Source organism: Thermobia domestica, chromosome 13, assembly GCF_964235325.1.
Source record: "Thermobia domestica chromosome 13, izTheDome1.hap1.1, whole genome shotgun sequence".
In the NCBI taxonomy this organism is placed as follows: Eukaryota; Metazoa; Arthropoda; class Insecta; order Zygentoma; family Lepismatidae; genus Thermobia; species Thermobia domestica.
The window spans coordinates 35383281-35408690 of NC_137466.1; the positions used below are offsets into that span (position 1 = coordinate 35383281).

At 38.5% G+C, this 25410-nt stretch overlaps 1 protein-coding gene across 1 annotated transcript in view; it reads right to left on the reverse strand.

The window, feature by feature from the left end:
• LOC145668093 (uncharacterized) overlaps positions 1-23127 on the reverse strand; it is a 94471-nt gene extending 71344 nt beyond the window's left edge. Inside the window, exons 1-2 of the mRNA XM_081735611.1 lie at positions 22822-23127; positions 245-370 (exon numbers count right to left, since the gene is read on the reverse strand). Of these exons, the coding sequence (XP_081591737.1) occupies positions 245-370; positions 22822-23053 (358 nt within the window). The 5' untranslated portion in view covers positions 23054-23127. The remainder of the gene's footprint in view (positions 1-244; positions 371-22821) is intronic.
• Between the last annotated feature and the right edge of the window lie 2283 nt (positions 23128-25410).

Here is a 25410-nt window from a genome sequence, read left to right on the forward strand (position 1 = left end):
GTAACGGTCCGTAACGTCTTTTGAAAAAATGTGAAAATTATGTACTATTAGAAAGAGAAAAAAATTAAAATAAATTTACTTCGATTTTTAATATAGCATATTATATACCAAAATGTTTGTAATTTTACAGGGATTTTTTTAAATGGACAATTTAAAAGAATGAGCCGAACTTTCGCGCGAACTTTTCAAGTTTGAACTTTTCATGAAATTTTCCAACACTATCAATGTGGTTATTTCTACTTACTGTTACTGTCGATGTATTTGACGCATTTAGCTCCTTCTGATGTTTGTTCACATACAAGGTCTGGCCCACACATACTGTCTGGAGGTGGTTGTCCTGCTTGACCTAGGGAACAAGGCTCACCTTCATCTGTGAAAATAAAAGTATAGCTACTTAAAAAATATTTTAAATTTCCATGGTTTGGTCTAGTCAGCAAATGAAGACAATGCAAAATGAAAATTGAATTGTGACCAAATTATTCATGATAGAAGGGAGTGAGAAACAGAACATCCTACCAATAATATATACTGTTCATCAAGGGCGCCGATTTCACCGTAAATTTGGGGGGGCCATTCAGATGCAGAAGGTATGTATATGAGGATTTTAAGACAAATTGCATTCAAATTATGCCAAATATTGTATATTCATAAATACAATAGGGGGCTCACATGAGCTTTGGGGTCACCCCTCCAGGATCAGCGCCCTTGCTGTTCATGAAATAATGTATATTGTTCATACATCATAAAAGTCTTTTTGGTAGGAGGTCCACTCACGCCTGGCAGAAAAAAGCGTGCAAAATGATTCCTGCGTAGATTGTGGGCTCGTGCATGTCAATGTAGATGCACTTTAAGAACGATATAGTTGGAACCAGTGTGTTACAATATAGAGGATTTGCCCATATCTATCATGTAACTCGGTGAAGCTGAAAAACAAGAGAGCATCACTAAACCTGATTGGCTCCTGTCTTTTCCGCTATTAATGTTCGCGCAAAACATTAAGTTCTCCATATGTAAACATGTAGGACCTTATGCAGAGTCGTTCTGACGCGTGATTAAGTGTCATACTAAAGAGTTCGACTAACATATGCCTCCTGCAGTAGTCAAGCCTTTAATATGAGGTTAATCATGTGTCAAAATGACTCTGCATAAGGCGGGCAATGTTTACTGCTTTTATTTTCATTTAATTTTCGCTTTAACGTTCAAAATGGTCACATGTACAGTTTACGGGCTCATGTCCACTTCCTTCAATGGAGCTCGCGTTCCTATTCACGTTGAGATTCCTGTTTACTCGGGCTCACATCCTGCAATGAGATCGCACTCACTAGCCTCCTTGGAGCTCGCGCTCACTAATTTCGCTGAGGCACGCGTTTACTTGGGCTCGGACTCACTAATCTCAAACTGGGTTCGGACTTATTACCATCAATGGGTTCGTCTTCAATGACGTCAGCGGAGCTGGCTCTCATTTGTGCTCGTGTTGATTATCTTCAGTGGAGCAAGCGCTTACTATTCTCGTTGAGGCTCGTGCTTATTCGGGGACAGGCTCATATTCTTCAGTGAAGTTCGTGCTTACTCGGACTCATACTCACATTCTTCAATGAGGCTCGCATTCAATAATCTTCTTGAATATCGTGTTCACTATTTTTTTCAGCCACGCGCCCACTTTGGCTCGGATTTACTACATTCAGTGGGGCTCGAGTTTACTAATCTTAATTAGACCTGTGCTCACTTCACTCAACTGGGTTCGGGCTCACAACCATCAATTAGGTTTGAATTCATTGACGTTAGTAGGGCTTGTATTCATTTGGGCTCGGGTTCATTACCTTTAGTGGGGCACGCGCTCCCTATTCTTATTAAAGCTCCCTTTTACTCGGGCTCGAACTCGCGTCCTTCAATGAGGCTTGCAGTCCTGGAGTTCGAGCTCACTAACTTTGTTCGGGTACAGTCTAATTTGGACTCAGGCTTACTAGCCCTTAGTGAGGTTCGCCCTCTTTAATCTCCATTACATTCGCGCTCGAGCTCACTACCTTTACTGTGGCTCAGGTTTAGCAGCCAGGTTTAAGAACCAGAAATATGATTGAATGCAACAATATTAGACTGTTAATGTGGCGCACCAGCAACATTTATAGCTGGAAGGTCAATATTATACAGTATTGTTGAAAGTACCCCAATCACTGTTATGGTGGTAACAACTATGACAATTATAGTACTTGTAACTATAACATTGCCACATAGTTGGGAATACCATATACGGTTGTCGAGACCATCACAAAATTTATTGTGGCTGTCCCAACAATACAAAATTTGTTGTTGTAACCATACCCAAAATGCCCGGGTAATTGGTGTAACGTGTGTTATTATTCCTATTCTTTATGCCTATCTTTCTTCCGAATGTGTTGGCTTACTTTGTTGCCAGCAATATTTATGGCGAGTGATAATGCGGTGGCGTTAGCTTAAGATCAATGTTACGAGTACGAGGTGTTTTGGAAGGCTCAGGAATAAAGTAGTGACTAGGGTTTTCGGCTCAAAGCCCTTGGCTGGAGAGAGCTCAATTTGCATGGAAACATAAGATGACAAATTTTCAAGCAATAGTAGCAACGGAGGCAAATGGAAAAGGAAGCAAGGTTGGAATGCTCTCGTTTAGACATCGAAGGATAAAAGTGACGTGGATCGCTGGGGGATATCGTTCAGTGACGACGCCAGAGGGGGGAAAGGGGGACAAGCGCCCCCCTGTTGGCTACTCCTGCCCCCTGAATGCCATCCAGACTGCCCCCCCAGACTCCTACAATCATAAAACATTCAACATATAGTATTTTATATCGGTATTATAACCAATCTCATTGTCAAATTGTAGTCTACTTTCCATGCATTTACTATGTGGCAGATTAGTCTTCAAGCTTTCTTCTTTGAGCGTCTGGGTATGCACGCATATTTCTGTTTTCTAATTTAGCGCCTTTTCCGGTAAATTTTAGTTACAGTTCTTTCTTATGAATTTTAATTACTGTGCCTAGCGAACAATAGTAGATTTGGTCGACTTGTTTTCTTCTCATTGGATCAACTTCGATTAGAAACAAAAGAAAGGTAAAACCAGTTTCATAACTTGTTTGTATTTATCCAGTTTTGAAGTTTTCAGTTTCATATTTTGTTTTATTTAAAGGTTCTATATTTTTATTTCCTGAAACATTATTCTCGGCTTTCAATATTCGGAGGATGGGCTTATAACAGCTTAATTTGCGACTACCAGGGCTTAATTTTTTGAAGGGAAAAAAGTTGTGTTTTCCCATCCTGCAAATGATAATAATAATAAATGTATGGAATTAAATCGATTATTTTTTTTAGCTCCCAATAAAACTTATTGTCAGAGTGCTGATCTTTAGTTAGTAGTTGGTATGTACTAGTGTTCCCTTACTTATTTTGTTTCAAAATACTGACATGACGTCTACCATATTGACTCGAAATGTACGTGGAGCTGCTGAAAAATTTGTATGCTTGTACAGTGCTGCAGTTTTGCTTGTGCAGTGCTGCTTGCTGCACTGTGCTGTGCTTGTACAGTGCTGCAGTTTTGCAGAAGTTAAAAAAATCTGGAGAGTTACTCGCACCACTGTTCGTAACACTACCCTTATCAGATCTAAAGTTCAATCACATCTATATTAGTAAAATAAATACAGGCAATAGTTAGACGGAGCTAAATCTGGGGAATAAGGTTGATGATCTAAACATTGAAATCCTAGATTATGCAATGCTAATTGTGTTCGCAGGGGTTCGATGGACAGGTGTATTCCCTTAAAGGAACACAATTCCTTTCTTCTCATTTTCCGCGGTGTTGAACTTTGAATTTTTCTTTCAGTTTTGTGAGTAATGTAGAGATTCTCAATTAAATATCTGACCGTTGCGGAGGTAGTCTATGAGTACGACTCCATACTTGTCCCAGAAGAATGTTGCAAACAGTTTTTCAACCTACTTCTGTGTCTTGAACTTCTTGGGGTGAGGGAGAAATGAGTGCATTGACTGTTGTTTCGTTTCAGGATCATAGTGGTACAACCATATTTTGTCCATGTTTACTATTCGTGAGCGAAATGATCAGCATTACATTCAAACTGGAAGAAGACTTCTCTTAATGCCGTCAGTCTTTTATTCTTCTGACAGATTTTTTGGGAACACATTGTGTCGAGAACTTGCGCATACCCAAGCCATTCTGAATTATACTACCGACGCGTTCCAAAGAAATGCCCACAATCTCTGACACATCTTTTATTGAGGCGGTAAAAACTGGGGAAGGGGGTTGCAGCCAGACCTCAGACTATAATAAGTATATCGTGAGTTTACTATACACTTTAAAAAGTGTATAAATAATATAGCTTAAATTCTTTTTGTCACTCAAAAACTGGGGTGGCTTAGGAACCCCGGCCCTAGGTTATATCCACCACTGGCTGATATGCTGCAATTTTCAAGAATAATGTCACAAATTGCATCCATGATTTCGGGAACAGTCACTGGATGTAAAGTTATCCTGGATGTAAAGCATAATTTGTTGAGAAACCGCAACGTTTGAACTAAGCCATCACTTCTTCACCACTGCATATAATGGAGGAGAGTCCCGTAGTGTTTCACTGATTTTCTCATTAATTTACTTTCGTGACTATCCTTGGTGGAACAAAAATATTATAATAGTTGTGATCTGGTTCGTGAAATTCGCTGTTTGGGCACACATAATCACTTCAGAGGCCTGAGAAAGCAATAAGAACTTCACTATTAATATGAAAATTTGTTTTCATTATTAATATGAAAATTTGTTGAAAAAATGTTTTTCAAAACTAGTTTCATATTTCTACCTAGTACCTACACTCATTCTGGGTTGGATTACGAGATTTTCAGCAGCCCCTCTTAAATTTTATATATACAATTTAGGTTTCAAAAGTTGCATTGAAAAATATTTCATGTGCAGACGTTACATATTTGTTAGTTACAAATTTTACTTGAATGAAGTTTATTATACAGGCCTAATATAAAAACAACAACGAAATACACAAAGTAAAGTAAGTCAAACATAATAAATGTCATTTTTGTTGTGGAAAATAGCCCCCCGCCCCCCCGAAAATGTATCTGCCCCTCCTTTGCCCCCCTAGGAACTTATAGCTGGCGTCGTCACTGATATCGTTCTCCTACTTCCAGAAAATACTTGTGTCGTCCCCCTGCTTTCTAAAAAGTACAATGGGCAAAGATAGCCACAGGGGACGGCTTGACGTCATACGTCCCCCTATCTTTTCAAATCCAATTTTACTCCTGAGATCAACTATGGAAATCTTTTCGATAATTTCCCGGATATGCCTTTTTTTTTGTTTGTTTGTTTGTTTGAAAGTCTGGACAGTCTCTAGACCAAACAGAATAATCACTCTTACAGTTGACACAAGAGAACTTGCTAGCTGTACAAGAACCATAACTTTCCTGGCCACAATTCACATAATAGCATCCGCTGCATTACACAGAGGACTGGTGTACTCCAAATGCTGACATTTAAAATAACGAAGGAATGTAGAGTCGAACTTTCAGTCGATAAAATCTAGCTTTTACCGATGCCGGAAGCATAGACAAACTAAAAGTAAGAAACAGTGACAGAGGTGGAAACAGTTCACTTTACTTCTTACTTTTAATCCGAGCTACTTCTATAACATGATGGTCTTCAAGTTCAAATGTAATCTCATCTTCAGTACTGACTGTAGCGTTTAGAATATACCAACATGAAATATCCCGGCTGATATTCAACAGACGGTGAGGTTCTACTGATACTGAACTGGTCCAATGCTATCCAATATGCACAGGAAAATGATCCAATGCTATCCGGTTTGTACAAACAACAAAAAGCTTGTAATATGCTATTACAGTTAAGGTAGTATAATTTTTTGGGTCCAGTACTTTTTGAACGTACTGTGTATTGTTAATTTTTACCACATAATTTTTGGTTTACATACTAAATCAATTTGTTCTTTATTTAAATCAAAATTAACCCAGGAGATTCAGAATAAACTAAGAAAAATTTATATTGCGTTAAATAATTTCTTTATATATCATACATTTTTATTGCAATATAAATCATAGGTTAGTAATTGGGTAGAATTTTCTGAATTAGTCCACTAATCCAATATTTGGTAAAATAATTTAGACCCCCTTCGTCCCTCTGAGATGCCCATATCCTGCTAAAATCCGGTTTAATCCAGTTTTTACCAATTTTATTCGCTTTGTATTTTCCGCCGCGAAAATTCCTTTGCTCTGATTTCAGAACTATTTTCCACCTCAGTATTCTGGCGCGATTTACTTCGTCTTTGTCGGAAAGCATTCATCGGAGCAACGATGCAGTAAATTCTTTAAAAAGAACCAGATTTCTGTGAAATATGAATGTAAAAATAGTACTATAAATAAATAGACAGTATGGAAGCTTTCGGGAGTATCAATTTATTAGAATTTTATCTGAAAATAGTCACAAAATCTATAATATGAAATTTCAAGGCAGGGACGCCATGTTTGCTGATATGAATAGCTGTGGACAGATTCATCAGTGTCAGTGATGCCAATTGAAAGGAAATTTCCCTCGGCGCAGGGAAATTTGGGATCGAATTTTGAGAAAAGGGAAAAAGAGAAATTTCTTCTCAAAATCCAGTATTGCAGGGAAATTAGAGCTTAAGTATATGGTAACAGTTTCTTTGTTCTTATATAAATGTGAGCAATATTTGGTATACGACCCGCTCGGGAGAGTAATACTCTCGGAAGTACGTTTTTCCGGGCGCTACTCTACCCAGGTATTTTACGCGCTATCCTAGCCAGTTGTTTTAAGTTGGTCACAAAATTTATATCATGAAGTACAAGGGGAACAAAACGAGCCCTATACCATGGAGTACAAGGGCATAAGTACTACAACTACTTATCTGCACAAAAATAAATAAATCACTTTTTAAGTATTATTTTTATATTATTTTAATTTGATAAGTGTTATAAAAATGTTTAAAAAATGTAAAAAAAACTTTCCTCGGGCCGGGTTTGAACTCGCGCCAAAAGAGACTTCTACTACTAGCATATAGCGCTCGCCCACTCGGCCAGCAAGGCCGACAGCAGCGAGTGTTTGATTTCTGCTATTTTAATGCAACGTCGCAAGAAGTGAATAACGCCAACCAATCACAACTGTGTTTCTCGTTTCTACTTCCGGGAGCATTACTCTCCCGAGGTAGTCCTTTTGGTATGAATTCTCCTTTTCTGAAAACTTTCAGATGGCAGGGCAATATTCCAGTTCCGTTGTAAACTAAGACGCAATACAGTAAAACAGCAATAAAAGACCTCCAGGTTCCGCAGATCTCCCGGTTTTGCATAATTGTTGGACGTTAAATTCAAAGATTCCATTCCATTTTATTTTAAAAGAATAACCTCAGGTACTCCAAGAAAACCTGACAAGACGTCCACAGACAAGATGTTGCACATCACAAACTTAGTTGGACGGGGATCGAACTAGGATCCTACCCACGAGAGGCAAGCACTCTACCACTGAACCACCGTGCTACCAAGAGCAGATGATGTCACGGGGAATGCTGGTACATAAATATAACAGCTCTTTCATCTCTCTCTCTCTCTCTGTATATATATATATATATATATATATATATATATATATATATATATATATATATATATATATATATATATACCATACCGCAGTGAGTTGGTATGCCATACTGCCTCTGGTTTTTCAGTGATGAAGGCATACCGTGTCTGTCTTTTCAATGATTAAAACATACCGTCACAGGAAAGTAGATGCTAAATACCTTTAATAAATCAATTTTTATACACAGTAATTTACGAATAACTTTGCACGTAAAAAGATTTTATTTCTTATGTGGAAATAATTTTTAAGTTGACAAAACCGACATTATTTATCTTTTTCCTACCTTTTGTTTTTAAAATGAGGTGTCTTCAAAAAACTTCATCAGGGTTGTGCCGTATTGAATTGTTTGTTTCTCTGCATATATCTTCTTGCCTTAATGCATATAAATGCCGTGTTTTGACCATGGGCGGATTTAAGGGTTGTCTTCTGTGGGGATGAACTTTCCGGAAACCAGGTCAAGTGTGGAAACCAGGAGTTTTCCCGCAGGAAATTGTTAATACTTTTAATGTTAATGTGCTCATTCAGTTTTTGAACATTTTCGTGTATAATTCTCTATAATACAACATATGGGTATGTTTTTATTTTTTTCAGAACGTTATTGAAGGGGTATCAAAGTCTCTCCATATCCCTTCCCCCTCCCGTTACCAGAAAGAAGCTCTTCAATGGTTTTCAGTCATTATGTAAACAAAAATGCAATGAGAGTTTTAGGCAACATACTCTCACTGCATTTCAACATTTAGATAGTTGGTATGTCGGGTCAAAATCGTAATAAAACATATCGCCTCTGCCTTTTTCCCACTTCGAACACTGCTTATATATATAAACTACTCCATGGCGTGTGAAGGGAAATTTGGGTCTCAAATGGGAAATTTTAGGGCTTGTGAAGGGAAAACGCTTACGCAGAAATTGGCAACACTGATCAGTGTGGATTTTGATTTCCCACTGTGTGATCCTGCAAACTAAGATTTGGTGCTTTTTGGTGCTTTGAAAACGTTTAGGATATCCTCTCCACCCCTAAAATTTCTGTTAGGTTACGATAAACCTGTCTATATACATATAGTTTTGTGTGTATGTGATTTTTTTAAACATTGCTATGTGTAAGTTAGTCTTAGTTAGGTTCAATACTAAATTGTCAGTGTTAGCGTTTGTAGAGACTCCCATTTACCCCTAAATTGACCACATCCTCCAACTGAAATGGGTTGAATAGTTTCACAAAGGTTCTTTTCCCTTAAGGAAAGGAATCTTTTAATTAATAGTTTCTATATGTCACTTCGGGGTCAATAATAATAATCTCATAATTGAAAACATGGGTTAATTTGATAGAAGGGCCACCTGGTTCTGACTATTCCCTTCCTCTTTTCAGTATCAGATCCCATTCAGGATGTGGCAATGTCAGTGATTTGTTTGCTATATACCTGTTGTTAATTTGTGTAGTAATATGTATTAGTATGTATAGTTTTAGTTTATGTGTGATGTAGCATGTACAGATGGTGATCAGAAAAATGGAAACACCTGAACGAAATTGCAACTTACCAGATTAATATGGTGTCGGGCCACCTTTCGCCTTCAGAACAAACTTGATGCGACGTGGGATGGAGGCATAGAGGTCATGAATGGTAGCAAGTGGAATTCTACACCATTCCTCGTGCAGGGCATCGGCCAGTTCTGTGAGAGAGGATGGAGGTGGAAATCGTCGCCGGAGTCGTGTATCCAAGACGGACCACAGACGTTCAATTATGTTGAGATCTGGGGATTGGGCGGGCCAGGGGAAGTGTTGAACTTCGTCCCAATGTTCCTCAAACCACGCTGCAACAACGCCAGCTGTGTGAATGGGTGCATTATCATCCTGGAAGATGGCGTCATTGTCCGGGAACAACACCCGGACCATAGGATGCAAGTGATCTCCTAAAATTGCGAGATAATCGTTGGCAGTGATCCGTCCGCTAAGTGTGTCCACAGGACCCAATGAAAACCGTGATATGGCGGCCCACAGCATCACCAAGCCGCCGCCATGTTTCACAGTTGGGCGGAGACACTGCAGATCATAAGCTTCTTTGGGCGTTCTCCACACATAAACACGTCCCGTGGTTGGGAATAGGGTGAAGGATGACTCATCCGACCATATCACACGTTTCCAGTCCTCAACGGTCCAAGTTGCATGGTCGCGGCACCATTTGCGGCGTGCGAAAGCGTTATGGTCCCTGATGAGCGGTTTGGCCCGTGCATCACGACCCCGTAAGTTCATGTTATGTAATTCGCGGCGGACTGTGATTGTCGAAACAGGGTTGGGGAGGTGCTGATTGAGTTCCTCCGTCACTTTCTCCGCAGTGGCACGACGGTTCTGCGTGACAATGCGCTTTAATACCCGGCGTGACCTGTCACTCATGATTTTCTTCCGCCCACTGTTCCGCTTCCCCGATGTGGTTTTCCCGTGTGTTGTTTAGGCCGTCATCACCTTCGACACTGTCCCACGCAACACACCTAACACAGTAGCCACTGCCGTCACACTCACTCCACATAACCGCGCACCAACAATTTGTCCTCTTTGAAAATCTGAGAGGTCTCTCATTTTACAGTACCTCCGTCTGCTGCAGCCACTGGACAGCGCTGTTCAACTGCGCCTGACGTAGTATGGAGACCGACCTAACACACCACCACAAGCGGTCCGGCGCTGCGGGCGCCACGACACCACTGCCAACCCATACATCTGACGTGTTGCCAACTACAGGTGTTTCCATTTTTCTGATCACCGTCTGTATATGTGTAATTTAGTATGTTATTAGTAGGCGTGATGTTTGCGTGAAAGTATTATTAATTTAATTACACTGTATTGTTGACTCGCAACTATCCATCTCGTTTAGTCCATTTTAATATATAGAATGAGACTGCTTTGAACAGTCTTGGGCATAATTAAGGAATAGGGTGTCTAGAAATGAATCTACGTTATAAAATTGAATGAATATTAATGAGTGTGAGTAAATAATAGGACCCCTGTAAATATATGAGCCCAGCAGTATTCTTTGCCACAAGGTATTGATTGTTTAGTACAATGATGAATGTTTCAATCACTGACCATTACGTTAGAATTTCGTGTGAGGAAGTGTGTCATGTGAAAATGCCTAACCATGGTTTTACTTCGTGGCTTGACATTTAATAGTAACCGTACATACTAACTGCTTACTGTCGATGTGAATGGTGTTTATGCAGCAAATGATTCCGGATAGTTCATAAGTAACTATAGAACAGAATAGTCGTTTCCATAATTGGTACACTTTAAATATAAGCGTTCAGGTGACTGAATTTTTTCCAAGGCACTCTATTAAACCGAGTTCATTGCTGTTCGCAGAGGTGATGGAATGGATAGGAGTGAATAATATAGCAGATTTCTTACAGTAGAGTCCCATTATTCGGTACCAAGGTGTCCATGTCCACTCCCCAAATACCTTCATTTTTCTTAGTTCTAAACTATGTAGTAATCGAAATTAATTGACACCTCAAGGTTAGCGCCCTTCCAGGATTGGGAGCTATAGCAAGAATTTGGCAAACAACTTGCTAGTACAAAATTTATTTTATTTAACTTTTTTAAATTTTGGCAATTCCTGGTTAGGATTTTCTGTATTTTTATCGAGTACAACACTAGTTTTCCATACTTTAATCTGAACTCTTCTCAGTTTCCGAGGGGTCGTATATTTTTTTAATTAGAAATTCTAAATTAAGACCCATATTGACCTTGACCTTCCGGTAGTGTCGGGGTCTCCAATGGCGTTTGACCGGATAAGTGAGTAGTGATATTTCCATAAAGACAAGTGCTTTATGAAAATTCCATTGTGGGCACAGACTTGTCACGCACTTGGAGATATTTACTTTAGAACACACATTTAGTAGGCCAGCTTTTATAGCATATTTATATATTTTTTGCTGTGAAGTTGATGATTGTCATGTTAAAATTCGACCACTTATTTGACTAGTAGTATTTAGTGTTCTATGTTACTTTCCTTTGGCGCGCCGCTTTTTCTTTCTCTAGTTGTCTTTCTATTCTCTTCTCTAAGAATTTCTTTATTCTCAACCTCCCCTCACCGTTTTAACTTGACAAAATTTAACCATGCAACATACATCATTTGAGCTTGAATACTCAATTGAGATATTGTGAAAATTCGTGGAGGTACTCACTTCGTCAGATATCAAGGGACCGTTTCCATCCCAATTCGACCCACTCCACTCGCGAGCGATCATCCAGTATACAATATAATTTTTGTTTCCTCTCTTTTACTATTCTCTGATCGGAGTTCACCGTTATACTATTCGTTGTCTCAACTTTTGTTTCTATCGAGTGGATGAGTTTCGTGTGGATGTTTGGGCCCATAAGTGTTGTTAAATTCTTAAGGTTTTATCATCTGAATGACAAATTGACAAAATAAAATTTCTGTTTTGTAATTCGGTTTACGTACCTGCCTAGTATTTTGAATGTCCACTATTTCGAAGTCGTCAAGAATATAAATGTTTACTATAATGCGCGGTTATTCATTAGTTATATAGTCGAATTTATCTTATTGTATGTAGTGTTGCAACCTAAGAATTTTATTGACCGAGGTAATTAATTTGAAGATTAAATAATGAATAAATATATTATGTTAAAATATAAATAAGTGATGAATATACCGTAAGTGTGATATTGAAGAGAAGCGTATAATGTTGAATTGCTTGGATAAATATATAAAGGGTTTTGTTACCAACCCCGAACGGTTAAGTCGGTTGCCATAATTTCAGAAAATTCGACAATTGTAAAGCGTAAATTTAGAATATACCGCCCCTTGTTAAACATTATATTTAACCTTGTAACGTGGTTAACCTGTATGTGTATGTATTAACATCTGTTGTTGTACTAATTGCATGTGGTATGTAACTAAGGCAGGTTGTCGTAACTCTAAGCTACCATTAAATTCATTCTCAAGTCCATAAACCTAGAATCTGCTTGTACAGTTGTTTCTATTCCATTCGTCATATACAACCTTCGAACCTTAATAGTGTTTTCCGACTTAGTGATTGTGGTCTCGATGCAGAAGTACTCATAAAAACGAAATCTCTTTGAATTCAGGAAATTTTCGTCTTCTCTATATTGTATTAATATAACTGCCAATGTGTGCATCCAACATGATATAATATGATGGTGATTTAAAAGTTGGTGAATTGACGAGATAATAAATGAGGTAACGAAATGAGTGATGCAGTTACATTGAAATTAATGGCAAAAACTTTACTTTCTTGATCTATGAATTCGAAAAAAAGCATAAACGAATGACTAAAAACTGAATACGTGTAATTCCCAAATGCATACACAGTATGTCATGTGTGTACCCAAATAAAGTTGACTTATGTGCAAGGACACCAAAAGAGTGCATTATGGACGCGCAACATAAAATATCTGAAACAAAGAGAAAAGACTCGTTTAAATAGCATATTAATTTTTCTTTCCTCATACGAGATACAATTTGATGTAACTAAATTTTCAAATTTATACTGTATTTTTTTTGTTTTCTAACCTCCTCCTTTTAATATTGAATTTATATTGGTGTAATTCAAGATTTCATGTGTAATGATGTAACCATATATATATATATATATATATATATATATATATATATATATATATATATATATATATATATATATATATATATTGTTATGTCGTTTTCTGAGGCTGGCATTATACTTGTATACACTTTTTTGTGTGTGAAATCGTATTTGAGATTACTCCTCTACTCTCCACCCAGTATGACAAAGTTGGTTTTGAGTCCAACTCACTTTAAGCCTCTGTATTGAAACATCTTTGGCTTACTGGTTCGAAGATGATGAGAAAGTGCACTAAAAGTTTCAATAATGGGGGGAGACTCGTATTTCAGAGGTAGAGCTTGTACTGGAAATCGAAACCCAGGTAACATATGATGACTGTGAACTGAATCTAGATAGGGAGGGATAGCTTGACTAAATTAAAGAGACCATTCTAATGTACAGTTTATTTATGATAAATAAAAAAAATAAAAATGAAAATACAAAAAAATCTTACAAATCGGTTACTTGGAATTACAACTTGAACTTTTTTACTACATCACATTTATGGGCACAACCCCTTCACTACCCAATGGGTGCTAGAAGGTTTTTATGCTAAGCCGCGATTTATTGAAAATAGCGAATTTGATAATCCGTACTTGCAACTTGCATTGGCCCGAAAGGAAAAATGATATTCTTGAAGAGGGAATTTGGTCTCATACTAGAATTTAAACTTCATATGTATCACTAACAATTCTCAAGGTGCTTATCTCGAATCGAGGGGGGACTTAGAAAAATAATCACATAACTGATATTAGGACGAGCGTCCGTGACGACGAGCGAAACACACTAGTTGACAGCAGGGCGGAGAATCACTCGAGCCGGGCGACAGGCCTCGCTTATATAGGGACTTCGTCCCACGCATTTCTGCCAGTTCTGACGTCGCTCAGGAGCTACGTCACGAGCCTTGACGAGCTTGGAGAAACTTCTTCACGCGCATGCTCAATAGTGGCCACGACTTCTAGTTTTTCTATGATTTTTCCCCATCACGCCGGGGCTGAGGTCTCTATTTTATATTTATTATTACATTTTTATTTCACGCATAGCTCCAAATACATAATATTTTCCATGTACTTATCGCTTGCGTGGTATTAACTAAGTTTGCATCCGCGACCCAGCGCTGTGATTTGAGTAAATCAAAGCCAGGGTCATACCACTATTACATGCGCGTGGGTTGGTGTCAATGAGGCATCAGATTGCTAATACAATCAAAGCCTCACCTGACTCCGTTCTCCCTTTCTCTCTTTTCTTTACAGCACACCCAATTCGAAAAGCGCGGGCATCTCGCCCCATAATTTGAGTCCGGCTTAGGACTTCGAGGCATAACTGTGTAACAGTTATCCGCCGACCTCAGTAAAAAAAAAGATAAAAAAATGTTGAAAGTTATCTTCCTAATAACATAACGAAACGGTTATCCAAGGAAAGTTGCTGGGGTTTAAAGGGTTAATATAGAACGGGCCTTACGTAAAGCGCTAAAGAACTAAAAACAAACTTTCCTGAGAATCTGGAGATAATGAACGAATAACTTGCAAGAGACGGGATTGTAAGATTTCATGTGTTTTGACTATACTACGTTTAAGTGCTACAACAGTTTCACTAATAAACTAGTAGGTTAAAGAACCATGTTTGGTATTACCATGTTTAGTACGAAGCTTTATGATTTGAAATTTGTAGGATGAAACCTTGCAATCATGGTATCCTTCTAGTCTATAATTACCAAGAGATTTCGTGTGAGATCAATTTAATAGATTTTTAAGCTAGTAGTAGAATTAAGTACACCTAAAAACAAATAGCGTGAAGCGCTTTAAAGTTTGGCTGAGATGAACAATGAAATTACAAGAGTAGTTTTCCTTGTTTATAGTATAAACCGAATGGGAAACACACAATGATATAGAATAGTACACTCGATCGTTTTTTGCCTTGTTTCGTATAATTTTGCGGGGTTGTGCCTTACAATTTGTGAACAAAATTCAGTATGTTGTTCAATATACTATTTATAATTAATAAAGCATAGGCGATACTTTACTTTCCTATAAAAACCAGAATCAAGTGAATATTGAATATTTATGGCATATAAGGAAAAATAGACTTGGAAAGTATTTGAGTATAACATTACATATCCTGTAACATATTTCTTGTAATACAGAAGCGATTGCATACTAAATGCTTACATCGCGTATGTAATATAACTTGAATAATGAGCGACTAACGATTAATACACAATGCTTAATAAGTATTTTTAAGTGCGTCTATAAACATGTGATATTAAAACTGGTCCTAATTTTTGGCGAAGAATATAACTAACCTTATTAGCTATTACTTCATTTTTTAAACTATATATATATATATATATTTTTAAATTCACACAGGGGGATTACGAGCATCCAACCATTGGATTATGTACCTGCATTTTGATTTTTGGTTTGTTGCATTTGCATAAAGGAGACTTTAGGCAGTTATTCCCAGGCAGCCGTCGGACTTGCACCCCTAGTGCAGGGGGGCCCTGCTGGACCAAGAGAATAAGATACCTGTGACCCCCAAGCTTTGCATGGGAAAGGATTTTAGACACTTATCGCCAGACAGACCGTCGAACTTTCATCCCGTGAAACGGGCGGTTCTGCTGTCTAGAGATAAACTGCCTGTGATCCTCCCCAAATAAGTGGTAGGGATTTTAGCCACTTATCGCCGGACAAACGAGTCGAACTTTCATCCCGTAAAACGGGAGGTTCTGTTGCCTAGAGATAAAACTGACTGTGATCCCTCCAAAGCTAGCAGAAGCATAAGCAGACTTTAGGGTTTTGCAAGTACATGAGACAAAAGCTGAATTCTGTCTTAACACTCGCGTCCCGATTTTACATTTCCATGACTACATAAGAAAACGTCGTGAGGTAAATTGAGTCTTGCTCTGCGGAACCTAGCAGCTATTCCGCTGACTTATAACAACTTAAAGCGAGAGAAGTTGAGAATAGAAAATTTTCGTCGCTACTTCACTCCTTGTAAAACGCATTACTTAGAGCAGAAAAAAATATACTTGTATATTAGTCATAAGCTGAACACCGCCTAGGTCAAGTACGCCACTGAACTTTACTGACTTTACATAATACAGATACACCACTTGACTAGTCAGAAGAAAACTTCGCGTACACTGTACACTTTTATATATTGAAAACTCTTCGATAAAAAAAAATCACTTGCGATTTGCCCTGAAACGCAACTGAGATTTTTGGTTCCCCTATAAAGTGAACGAGCACCAGAGATTTGTTTAGAGATTCCAGGACATACAGTTCGTTACCCGGCGAACACCGAACACCATAAAACTGTTATGTTGTTTTCTGAGGCTGGCATTATACTTGTATACACTTTTTTGTGTGTGAAATCGTATTTGAGATTACTCCTCTACTCTCCACCCAGTATGACGAAGTTGGTTTTGAGTCCAACTCACTTTAAGCCTCTGTATTGAAACATCTTTGGCTTACTGGTTCGAAGATGATGAGAAAGTGCACTAAAAGTCTCAATAATGGGGGGAGACTCGTATTTCAGAGGTAGAGCTTGTACTGGAAATCGAAACCCAGGTAACATATGATGACTGTGAACTGAATCTAGATAGGGAGGGATAGCTTGGCTAAATTAAAGAGACCATTCTAATGTACAGTTTATTTATGATAAATAAAAAAAATAAAAATGAAAATACAAAAAAATCTTACAAATCGGTTACTTGGAATTACAACTTGAACTTTTTTACTACATCACATTTATGGGCACAACCCCTTCACTACCCAATGGGTGCTAGAAGGTTTTTATGCTAAGCCGCGATTTATTGAAAATAGTGAATTTGATAATCCGTACTTGCAACTTGCATTGGCCCGAAAGGAAAAATGATATTCTTGAAGAGGGAATTTGGTCTCATACTAGAATTTAAACTTCATATGTATCACTAACAATTCTCAAGGTGCTTATCTCGAATCGAGGGGGGACTTAGAAAAATAATCACATACCTAATATTAGGACGAGCGTCCGTGACGACGAGCGAAACACACTAGTTGACAGCAGGGCGGAGAATCACTCGAGCCGGGCGACAGGCCTCGCTTATATAGGGACTTCGTCCCACGCATTTCTGCCAGTTCTGACGTCGCTCAGGAGCTACGTCACGAGCCTTGACGAGCTTGGAGAAACTTCTTCACGCGCATGCTCAATAGTGGCCACGACTTCTAGTTTTTCTATGATTTTTCCCCATCACGCCGGGGCTGAGGTCTCTATTTCATATTTATTATTACATTTTTATTTCACGCATAGCTCCAAATACATAATATTTTTCATGTACTTATCGCTTGCGTGGTATTAACTAAGTTTGCATCCGCGACCCAGCGCTGTGATTTGAGTAAATCAAAGCCAGGGTCATACCACTATTACATGCGCGTGGGTTGGTGCCAATGAGACATCAAATTGCTAATACAATCAAAGCCTCACCTGACTCCGTTCTCCCTTTCTCTCTTTTCTTTACAGCACACCCAATTCGAAAATCGCGGGCATCTCGCCCCATAATTTGAGTCCGGCTTAGGACTTCGAGGCATAACTGTGTAACAATATATATATATATATATATATATATATATATATATATATATATATATATATATATATATATATATATATAGGGTGCGGCACGTAAAGTGAACACATAAAATTAAATGTAATGTATTGAATATGATTAACTACAACACATAAATGAAATGTAATGTATTGAATATGACTACTCACCTTCACAGCAGGTGCTGAAAGTGTCCTCCGCCCACTTCAACACACATGTGAGCACGATTGAGGAGATTCATATATACCCTTGTCAGTTCTTGTGTTGTAATGCTATTGGTGACATCCTGGATCCTGGTCTTGAGTTCTTCAATTGTGTGTGAATTTGTTTCGTATACTCTTCCCTTTAACAGTCCCCATAAGTAAAAGTCACACGTGGACAAGTCTGGTGTCCGAGGAGGCCACAAGCCTTTGCTGATTGTCATCTCTGGTGTAAACATCTCATGCACAAGGGACAATGATGCAGCTGATGTGTGGCATGTTGCACCGTCCTGCTGAAAGTAACATAACTGACGCTCCTCTTCGGTCAAGTGTGTATAAACCTCCTCCAGGATTACCATATACACGTCACTGTTCACTGTCGTCTCAAAGAATATGGGCCTAATAACGCGTGTGGCGGAAATGGCACACTAATCTTCTCATCATGCAAGGGTACCTGGTGGATTGCGTGTGGATTTTCTGTCGACCAATACCGGTTGTTTTGGGAATTTACGTACCCAGACAGGTGGAACCAGGCCTCGTCACTCATGATGAGCATTAGTGGATCCAAGAAACCACTGGCAACATTGCTCAACGGCCATGAACAGAAATGCACCCTCTTCTGCAGGTCAGGCTCCTTCAGTTCTTGCACAACACTTATCCGATACGGTTTTAACTTCAGTCCCATTAAACCACGTCTGCAACTTCTCTCACTCGCATGAACCTGTTGACTCAATCTCCTGGTTGACTTTCGAGGACTTCTTGTCATTATCTCCTCCACCTGCATCTTTAATTCAGGTGTGCAGACAGATGGTCGTCTGTTCCTGGGAGCATTTTGAACCGATCCTGTACGCCGCCATTTTTCAATCAATTCCTGAATGGTGCTTTTTGCTGGCACAGAAAGTCCTGGAAATTTCTCCCGAAACAAATTCTTTGTTTTCACAAAAGATCCAGTGAGAATGAACCCTTCAACAATGGCAACACGCTCGGGTATCGAATACGGCATTATCACACACTGACACTCACCCGGCTTAACACAACGAGGCCTTTTTCTCAACTGGTTTCGACAAGTTTCACTGGCTGCGGCTGCACGTGACTGCTGCAGGTCACGTAAGTCGACCCGACCTCGACACGCCATCTCTTGGTAGGAAGGTAGATTATTTAAGTGTTGCCAAAAACACAATATACCAGAATATTACGACGAGCCGGTTTTACGTGCCGCACCCTGTATATACTCATTTGCATGTAATTAGCGTTTTCTTTGTACTTAATCTTAATAGAAGTAATAAATGTTAACAAACTGTAGTTAGGTGATAGTGTCTCTTCAAAGTTGGTTTAACTGTAACAATATATTGTCCGATATGTATACTTGTGTGTGTGAATGAGTAATAACTTTAGTTTTATGCGGTAACCCCTAATCTCGATTTATAATGACAGTACTTGCAATATATGTGTGTGTATTGGTTCACGGCCGAGGTCATGAAGGATAACTAGTTCTAAACTAATACAAATCGGCTCTGAAAGGAAAGCCGAAGCAACAGAATGAGCTGGGATAACAACAGCCTTTTCAAGAATTCCAGGAACTCCAAATTGTGGAAAACATATTTATTATGTGGATTTTTCTTTCCTTGGCTAACTCAAACGTGTGTTCGTTCTCCACTATGGAAATTCAGCTACTGGATAAAAGTTATTTAATGTTAAAAAATAACAAACAATCAATTAAATTAATACTTCTCATCATCTGGGCTGGGTCAGGGTAACTCTCACTTGTGCAGTTACCTGGATCCAAGTCAGAGCAGTACGAGGGAACATGTCTCATCAAAAATAATTTAGAATTGATTCTCAATTAATAAAATTCGGGTATGGATTACCTTTTAATACTTATTTGAATCTTCTCACTATATTTCTTCATTTCTAGTTCTTTCTTTCTTTCTTTCTTTCTTCTTATTTTCTTCTACCTCCTTCTCTACTTTCATATCTCTCTCTATCACTCTTTCTTACTTTTAAATAAAACTGAAGGAAGGTCGTGACTGGGAATTGTCGCTATAGACGCGGTCGATAAACTCATTTGATTTTCTCTTTGGGAGTCCGATATTAATTAACTAATAATGAAATTTATGTAGAAAGAAAATAAGATTTAATCTAGTAGGTTTATTAAATTATTAAATTGAGTTCAAGTTAGCGACAACTAAAAGAAAGGGTCGCTACTACAATTCCCAATCACGACGACTACTTTCAAGCTTTTCTTCCTCACCTAACGATTCTACTAACAAAGTGCAATTTCGTAGTTTTCGAATGTTTTAACTTGTCCAGCCGTATAGATGATAACTTTGTTGATAACAAAAGGGGACAGATCCTTAATACTACTCGAACTGTTAGAGTCAGTACTGGTACAATTAGCATTTTTTTTTAATGCAAGATACCGGACTACAGCAATCGCGATACCTGTCTTCTATATTCTCTTCAGTAGATTGAATTTCGGTCTCGCCCACGTCATATTTGGGATTTTTACCAAAGAGCGAGCCAAAACCCGATCTTTAAGTTTTTATTTTTACTCATTAGAGTGTTTATTTTTAAAATTTGTAAACGAAAACTGCTTGTGGTCGTTCCAACATTACAGAGAGGCGTTCATGAGAACTAACGTTGCTCGCTTATAAATTCCATCAGCACTCCCTGACCAAAGCATCAGCATGGAGCCGATCCTGTCAGAGTGGATGTGCTCGAAACTACCATGCTCATCGACCAAAGCATATGATCACAGATAAAAATTAACAACAGAAACGAAAAAGAACAACGCACATAAACGAAAAATAAGACAAGAAAGGTGAGATTAAAAAATGTTTTCTAATCTACTATGTGACAAAAGTTTCGTTTTTCCTTTTCAGATAAAAAACGGCTACACAACTATATCTCGAGGAATGAAAGGAGATTGCACGTGAATGGAAGTGTATCAGTCACCTACAGTAGTGAGAAATAAGTTTAGAATGTAGATAACAATGGGTTAACTATTTGGCGAGGATATGAGAAATTTGAACGAACTGGTTCTCTCGGCAATAATTGCAAAGGTAACAGTGTCCAAAAGTGTCTGAACTGAGTAGAACATCGTACAGGTGCAAGAAGACATGCTTAACATCCCGATAAAGCCGTTTCGTTGGTTAGAACGTGAAACAGGAATACTTGAACAATTTCATCGATGAATCCTGCACCGTAACTTGGAGTTAGAACCACAACAAACATTGATTAGGGCTATTGAATATCCATATGAAGTAAGGCAACATACGGGTTTCCCCGAAGATTGACGTATCGTCGTATCGTATGGTGTTTCCAAGTTAAGAAGAGTAGGTCTCTATCTTTTTAAACATTACAACGGTAACTGGCGGCTTCCAAGGGTGGATTAACCCAACTGGAGGCCTGGGGCTAGAAAAAATATGTGGCCCCTGCTGTCTTCACCTAATACATTTCTGTGAAAGTACAGTAGGAAATTTAAAGGAATATGTTTCATATTTTGGGTTATATTTTATTTCATGATGATGATTGCATCTTCATGAATCTTTATAGATAGCCAGTTGAGTTTTTGATCAGAGTGGAGGCCCCTGTCCACCTGGAGGCCTGGGGCTATAGCCCCCATAAGGTTCCCCTTAATCCGGCCATGGCGCCTTCTGTTTGGATATGTTAACTCATTATAAGGAAAACAACCTTCCAATAACTATTCTTGTACGCGGTTACTTTTAAGAAGACGGTATCTCTGTACACTGCCACTGGATGTTAGTAGTTACCTGGAGAGGATATTTGGTCGACGATGGACGCCAAGATCAGCACACTCAGTCTGTATGATAGGGAATGATAAGAGGAAGATGTGTACAGAACGAACAATTTCTGCAGTAATATGTACAAAGGTCATGGACTCAATGGTTGACAGAATGTTCATATGTATTAACACTTCTGGTTCAGATTGACGAGGTATATTAAATGTATATTTGAAAGTCTTCTCTATCAGGGGTAACATTTTTTGCCGGACTCTATGTATCATTGCTTGGACTTTTATATACGAAAAAATAAACAAAACACTGGACTTACAAGTCAGGACGGAATGGCGCATATTCACCTTATACAAAGGAAGATGTTCACTGACCATCTTTTTCCAAAATTCTCTCCAAACACCCACCAACACTGTAGCGGTATTTGTAACTTGAGATGACATACAGATTACAAATGAACGAGTAATAAAGAAAGCTGCCCTCTCAGCCCCACCAACTTCCCGAAAATGACGGTCTGCTGCATGAAGGGAGTGGATTCATTTTGAGACATCTCTGCTTCCGCACAGGCCGCAGCTAGACAGTGGCCAGTGTGTGTAAGAAAGAAAAAGGTTCCGGTTTGGTTGTAGAGACAGGCTAAGAGAAATGGTGATAATGGTGGAATGACGAAAGTTGGGGAAACGGGTGCACCCAGAGAAAACCCACGTATAAGCTATGGTTTTGTTTGTCCACCATAAAGCCCACTTGGCGGGAACTGGCATCGAACCAACAACATTTAGCATCAGATATGAGGGCTCTATCACTAAACCTCCTGACCTCAGGGATTCAATTTAAAGTATTATTTCGATTTACTGTTTCCTCAAAAAAAAAAAAAAAAAAAAAAAAAAACGCGGTATTTTTCTTTTAAACGTTGTTAGTACTGTTCTGGCTATAGGCATGATTCCAAAGAAATCCAACAAACAACTGCTATAATCTTTTATAAATTAGTTGGAAACTGCTTATTAAGTCTTATTAAAGCTCTTTTCTTACCTAAATAGGAAATACATTCTTCCGGACAGCAGTTACAAGGCGTCGGTGATAGGAATTTATAGGCACGATGTTCACAGTCTTTTGCAGTACCACACTTAACATTTTCACACACTTCTTTGGTGCAACTGTATTCTCCCACACATTCCACTTGTACAAATTTTATAGAAAGTAGGATGACAATATATGATATACAGGTAACTATAACGCACTTATAATGGATATTATTCGCCATGTTGCTTGTCACTGTCTGACAAGAAATAACCAATTCATTCCTTTCTTATTATCTTGTGAGCGTCATTGATTAATGATTAGATATCTTTATCTGCTCTTCGTTCTCTTACAATCCTTATCAAAGTAGAAGTTTCTATTCATATATATTTTGTTCTTTTTAGTGAGAAGTTCTAAAAGTCTGTGGTGTTGTTTACCGCCACCATTTTTATTTTTTATCTATGGCTTCAAATGGGGAACATTTTTCTATCTTTTTTGATATGAACTGGAATTTTAATGATGTGATTTTGCTGATTTCTTCTTCAAGTATAGTTAAATGTTCTCTGCTTTTCCAAAATGAATTTGCATTATAAGGGATGATCAGAAAGTAATGTTACAATGACTACAGTGAAACATGTTTATATTATTCCATACAACCAATACAGCCAACAGATAGCATATGCATTAGATTATATTTTGACATAGTCTTCATATCGGTTGAGGCACTTATCGCATTGTGGGATGAAATTGAATGTTCCCTTCTGGTTAAAATAACGTAGTTGCGCGTTCAGCCACGTTGTCACAAAGTGTTTCATTTCCTTGTTTGAAGCGAAACGACGGCATCCTAGGAGTTCCTTCAAGTGTGGAAACAGATGAAAGTCGGTTGGAGCAAGGTACGGATTGTAGGGAGAGTGGTCGATGTTGTTCCAGCGAAACTGCTTCAATAGCGTGGTGATTTTCTGGGCTGTATGCGGAAGCGCGTTTTCTCTACCAGCCGCAAACTTTCGACACCATTCTGCGACATGCTGACGAGACATTACAGTCTCTCCATAAATTTCTAGCACCTGCCGGTGAATTTCAGCCGCGGTTACAGTTTTCTAAACGAGTCGCTATTTGTGTTAGGAAAGCAATGTCTACTTTTGATCTTCAATACCTCACCGCCAGCTCGTTTTGATCATAACACTAATGTCTCAATTCTATTTGCTACCTCATAAAATATTAATGGCTGAATTTACGTCATGACCTCTCTCTGAGCATCTTTGGCTTACGGAGCTCGCATGCTCAATTGCGTTTCTCCCGCATTTTCTGGGATTGTCCCAATTTGGAGTGAATATAGCGATCTTTTATGATATCTCCATTGCTAGTTCTCTGTGCCTGACTTCGTCTTGACTGCTTCCAGCAACGACAAATTCCAACTGAACTCAAAAGAGTACACTTTACCAAGTTCATGAACTTCCTTTTTGAAATTCCACAATTCTCCTGTGTTATACAAGTTCCTCTTTTAACCGAATCATGAACTTCCACAGTGACACAACCCTTATATTCCCAAATTTCTCTCTCTTTAATACAAAGAGAAGCAAAAAAATGTTATACTCATCATTATAAAGACTTTTTTTTTTTTTTTTTTTTTTTTTTAACAATTTTAGGTTGGTATTTACAAAAATCAAGTCAATCTGTATAATTAAATATACTCTTAAACTGGAGTTAAGACTAGCAGAAGTAGAGTGGATGTTGGACAAAATTAAGTATAACTGTGAACGAGCTCCTGCATCCGAAAGGTTAATCTACTTTGCATAGATCCATAAAGGGGCATAAACTGTGTATTGTGAGCAATATCCACCACATGTATTGAGTCAATTCATTAGTTCGTGTCATTTGGAGCCAATGGATATAATTCGTGTTTGAGAGTTCAACTAATCAGATAATGGATGACTGATGTACTTCAGCGCATTATTTACAATGCTCCCATGTTCAGGCAATTATTAGGAACAATTACGGGAAAAAAATAATAAATAACGGTGGTTTGGATGCATAGTTCCAAGCACTGACTTGCTTGGAACTGAGCACACACTGACCCCTATCAACGAAATTTTGCAGTTGCACATCGTTTTCGAAGGATGCACCACGGAGTGCATTTGATAGGGGTTGGAGAAGATTGTAAATCTGTAAGAGCCACATCTCCAGAATAAGACGGATGGGGAAGAAACTCCAATTGAAGCTGATGAATAGCAACAGTTATCATGTGTATCTCACATGGTTTAGCGGTGTCCACGTGGATAATGATGCAATGTCGTTTATTTATTTGGTCCTTTTTCTTGTGCTGCATGAATCCGTTGAACACAGTATACAACAGCAGTGATGGTACAATTACAGGGTAAAAGTTCGCTGTAGATAATTCCTTTCATGGCCCACTGGACATACAATATTGTCTTCTTGGGATGTAAATTCTATTTGGGCCGTGGTGTTGCCTTTCTGTTTGGGCTTACTCATTCCTTCCTCTGCTTAGTTCACATACAGACACTATTTCTCATATCCGGTCACAACATATAAGAGAAAGAGCTGATGTTGGCGACAAGATTCACAATGGCAGATAAGCAATAA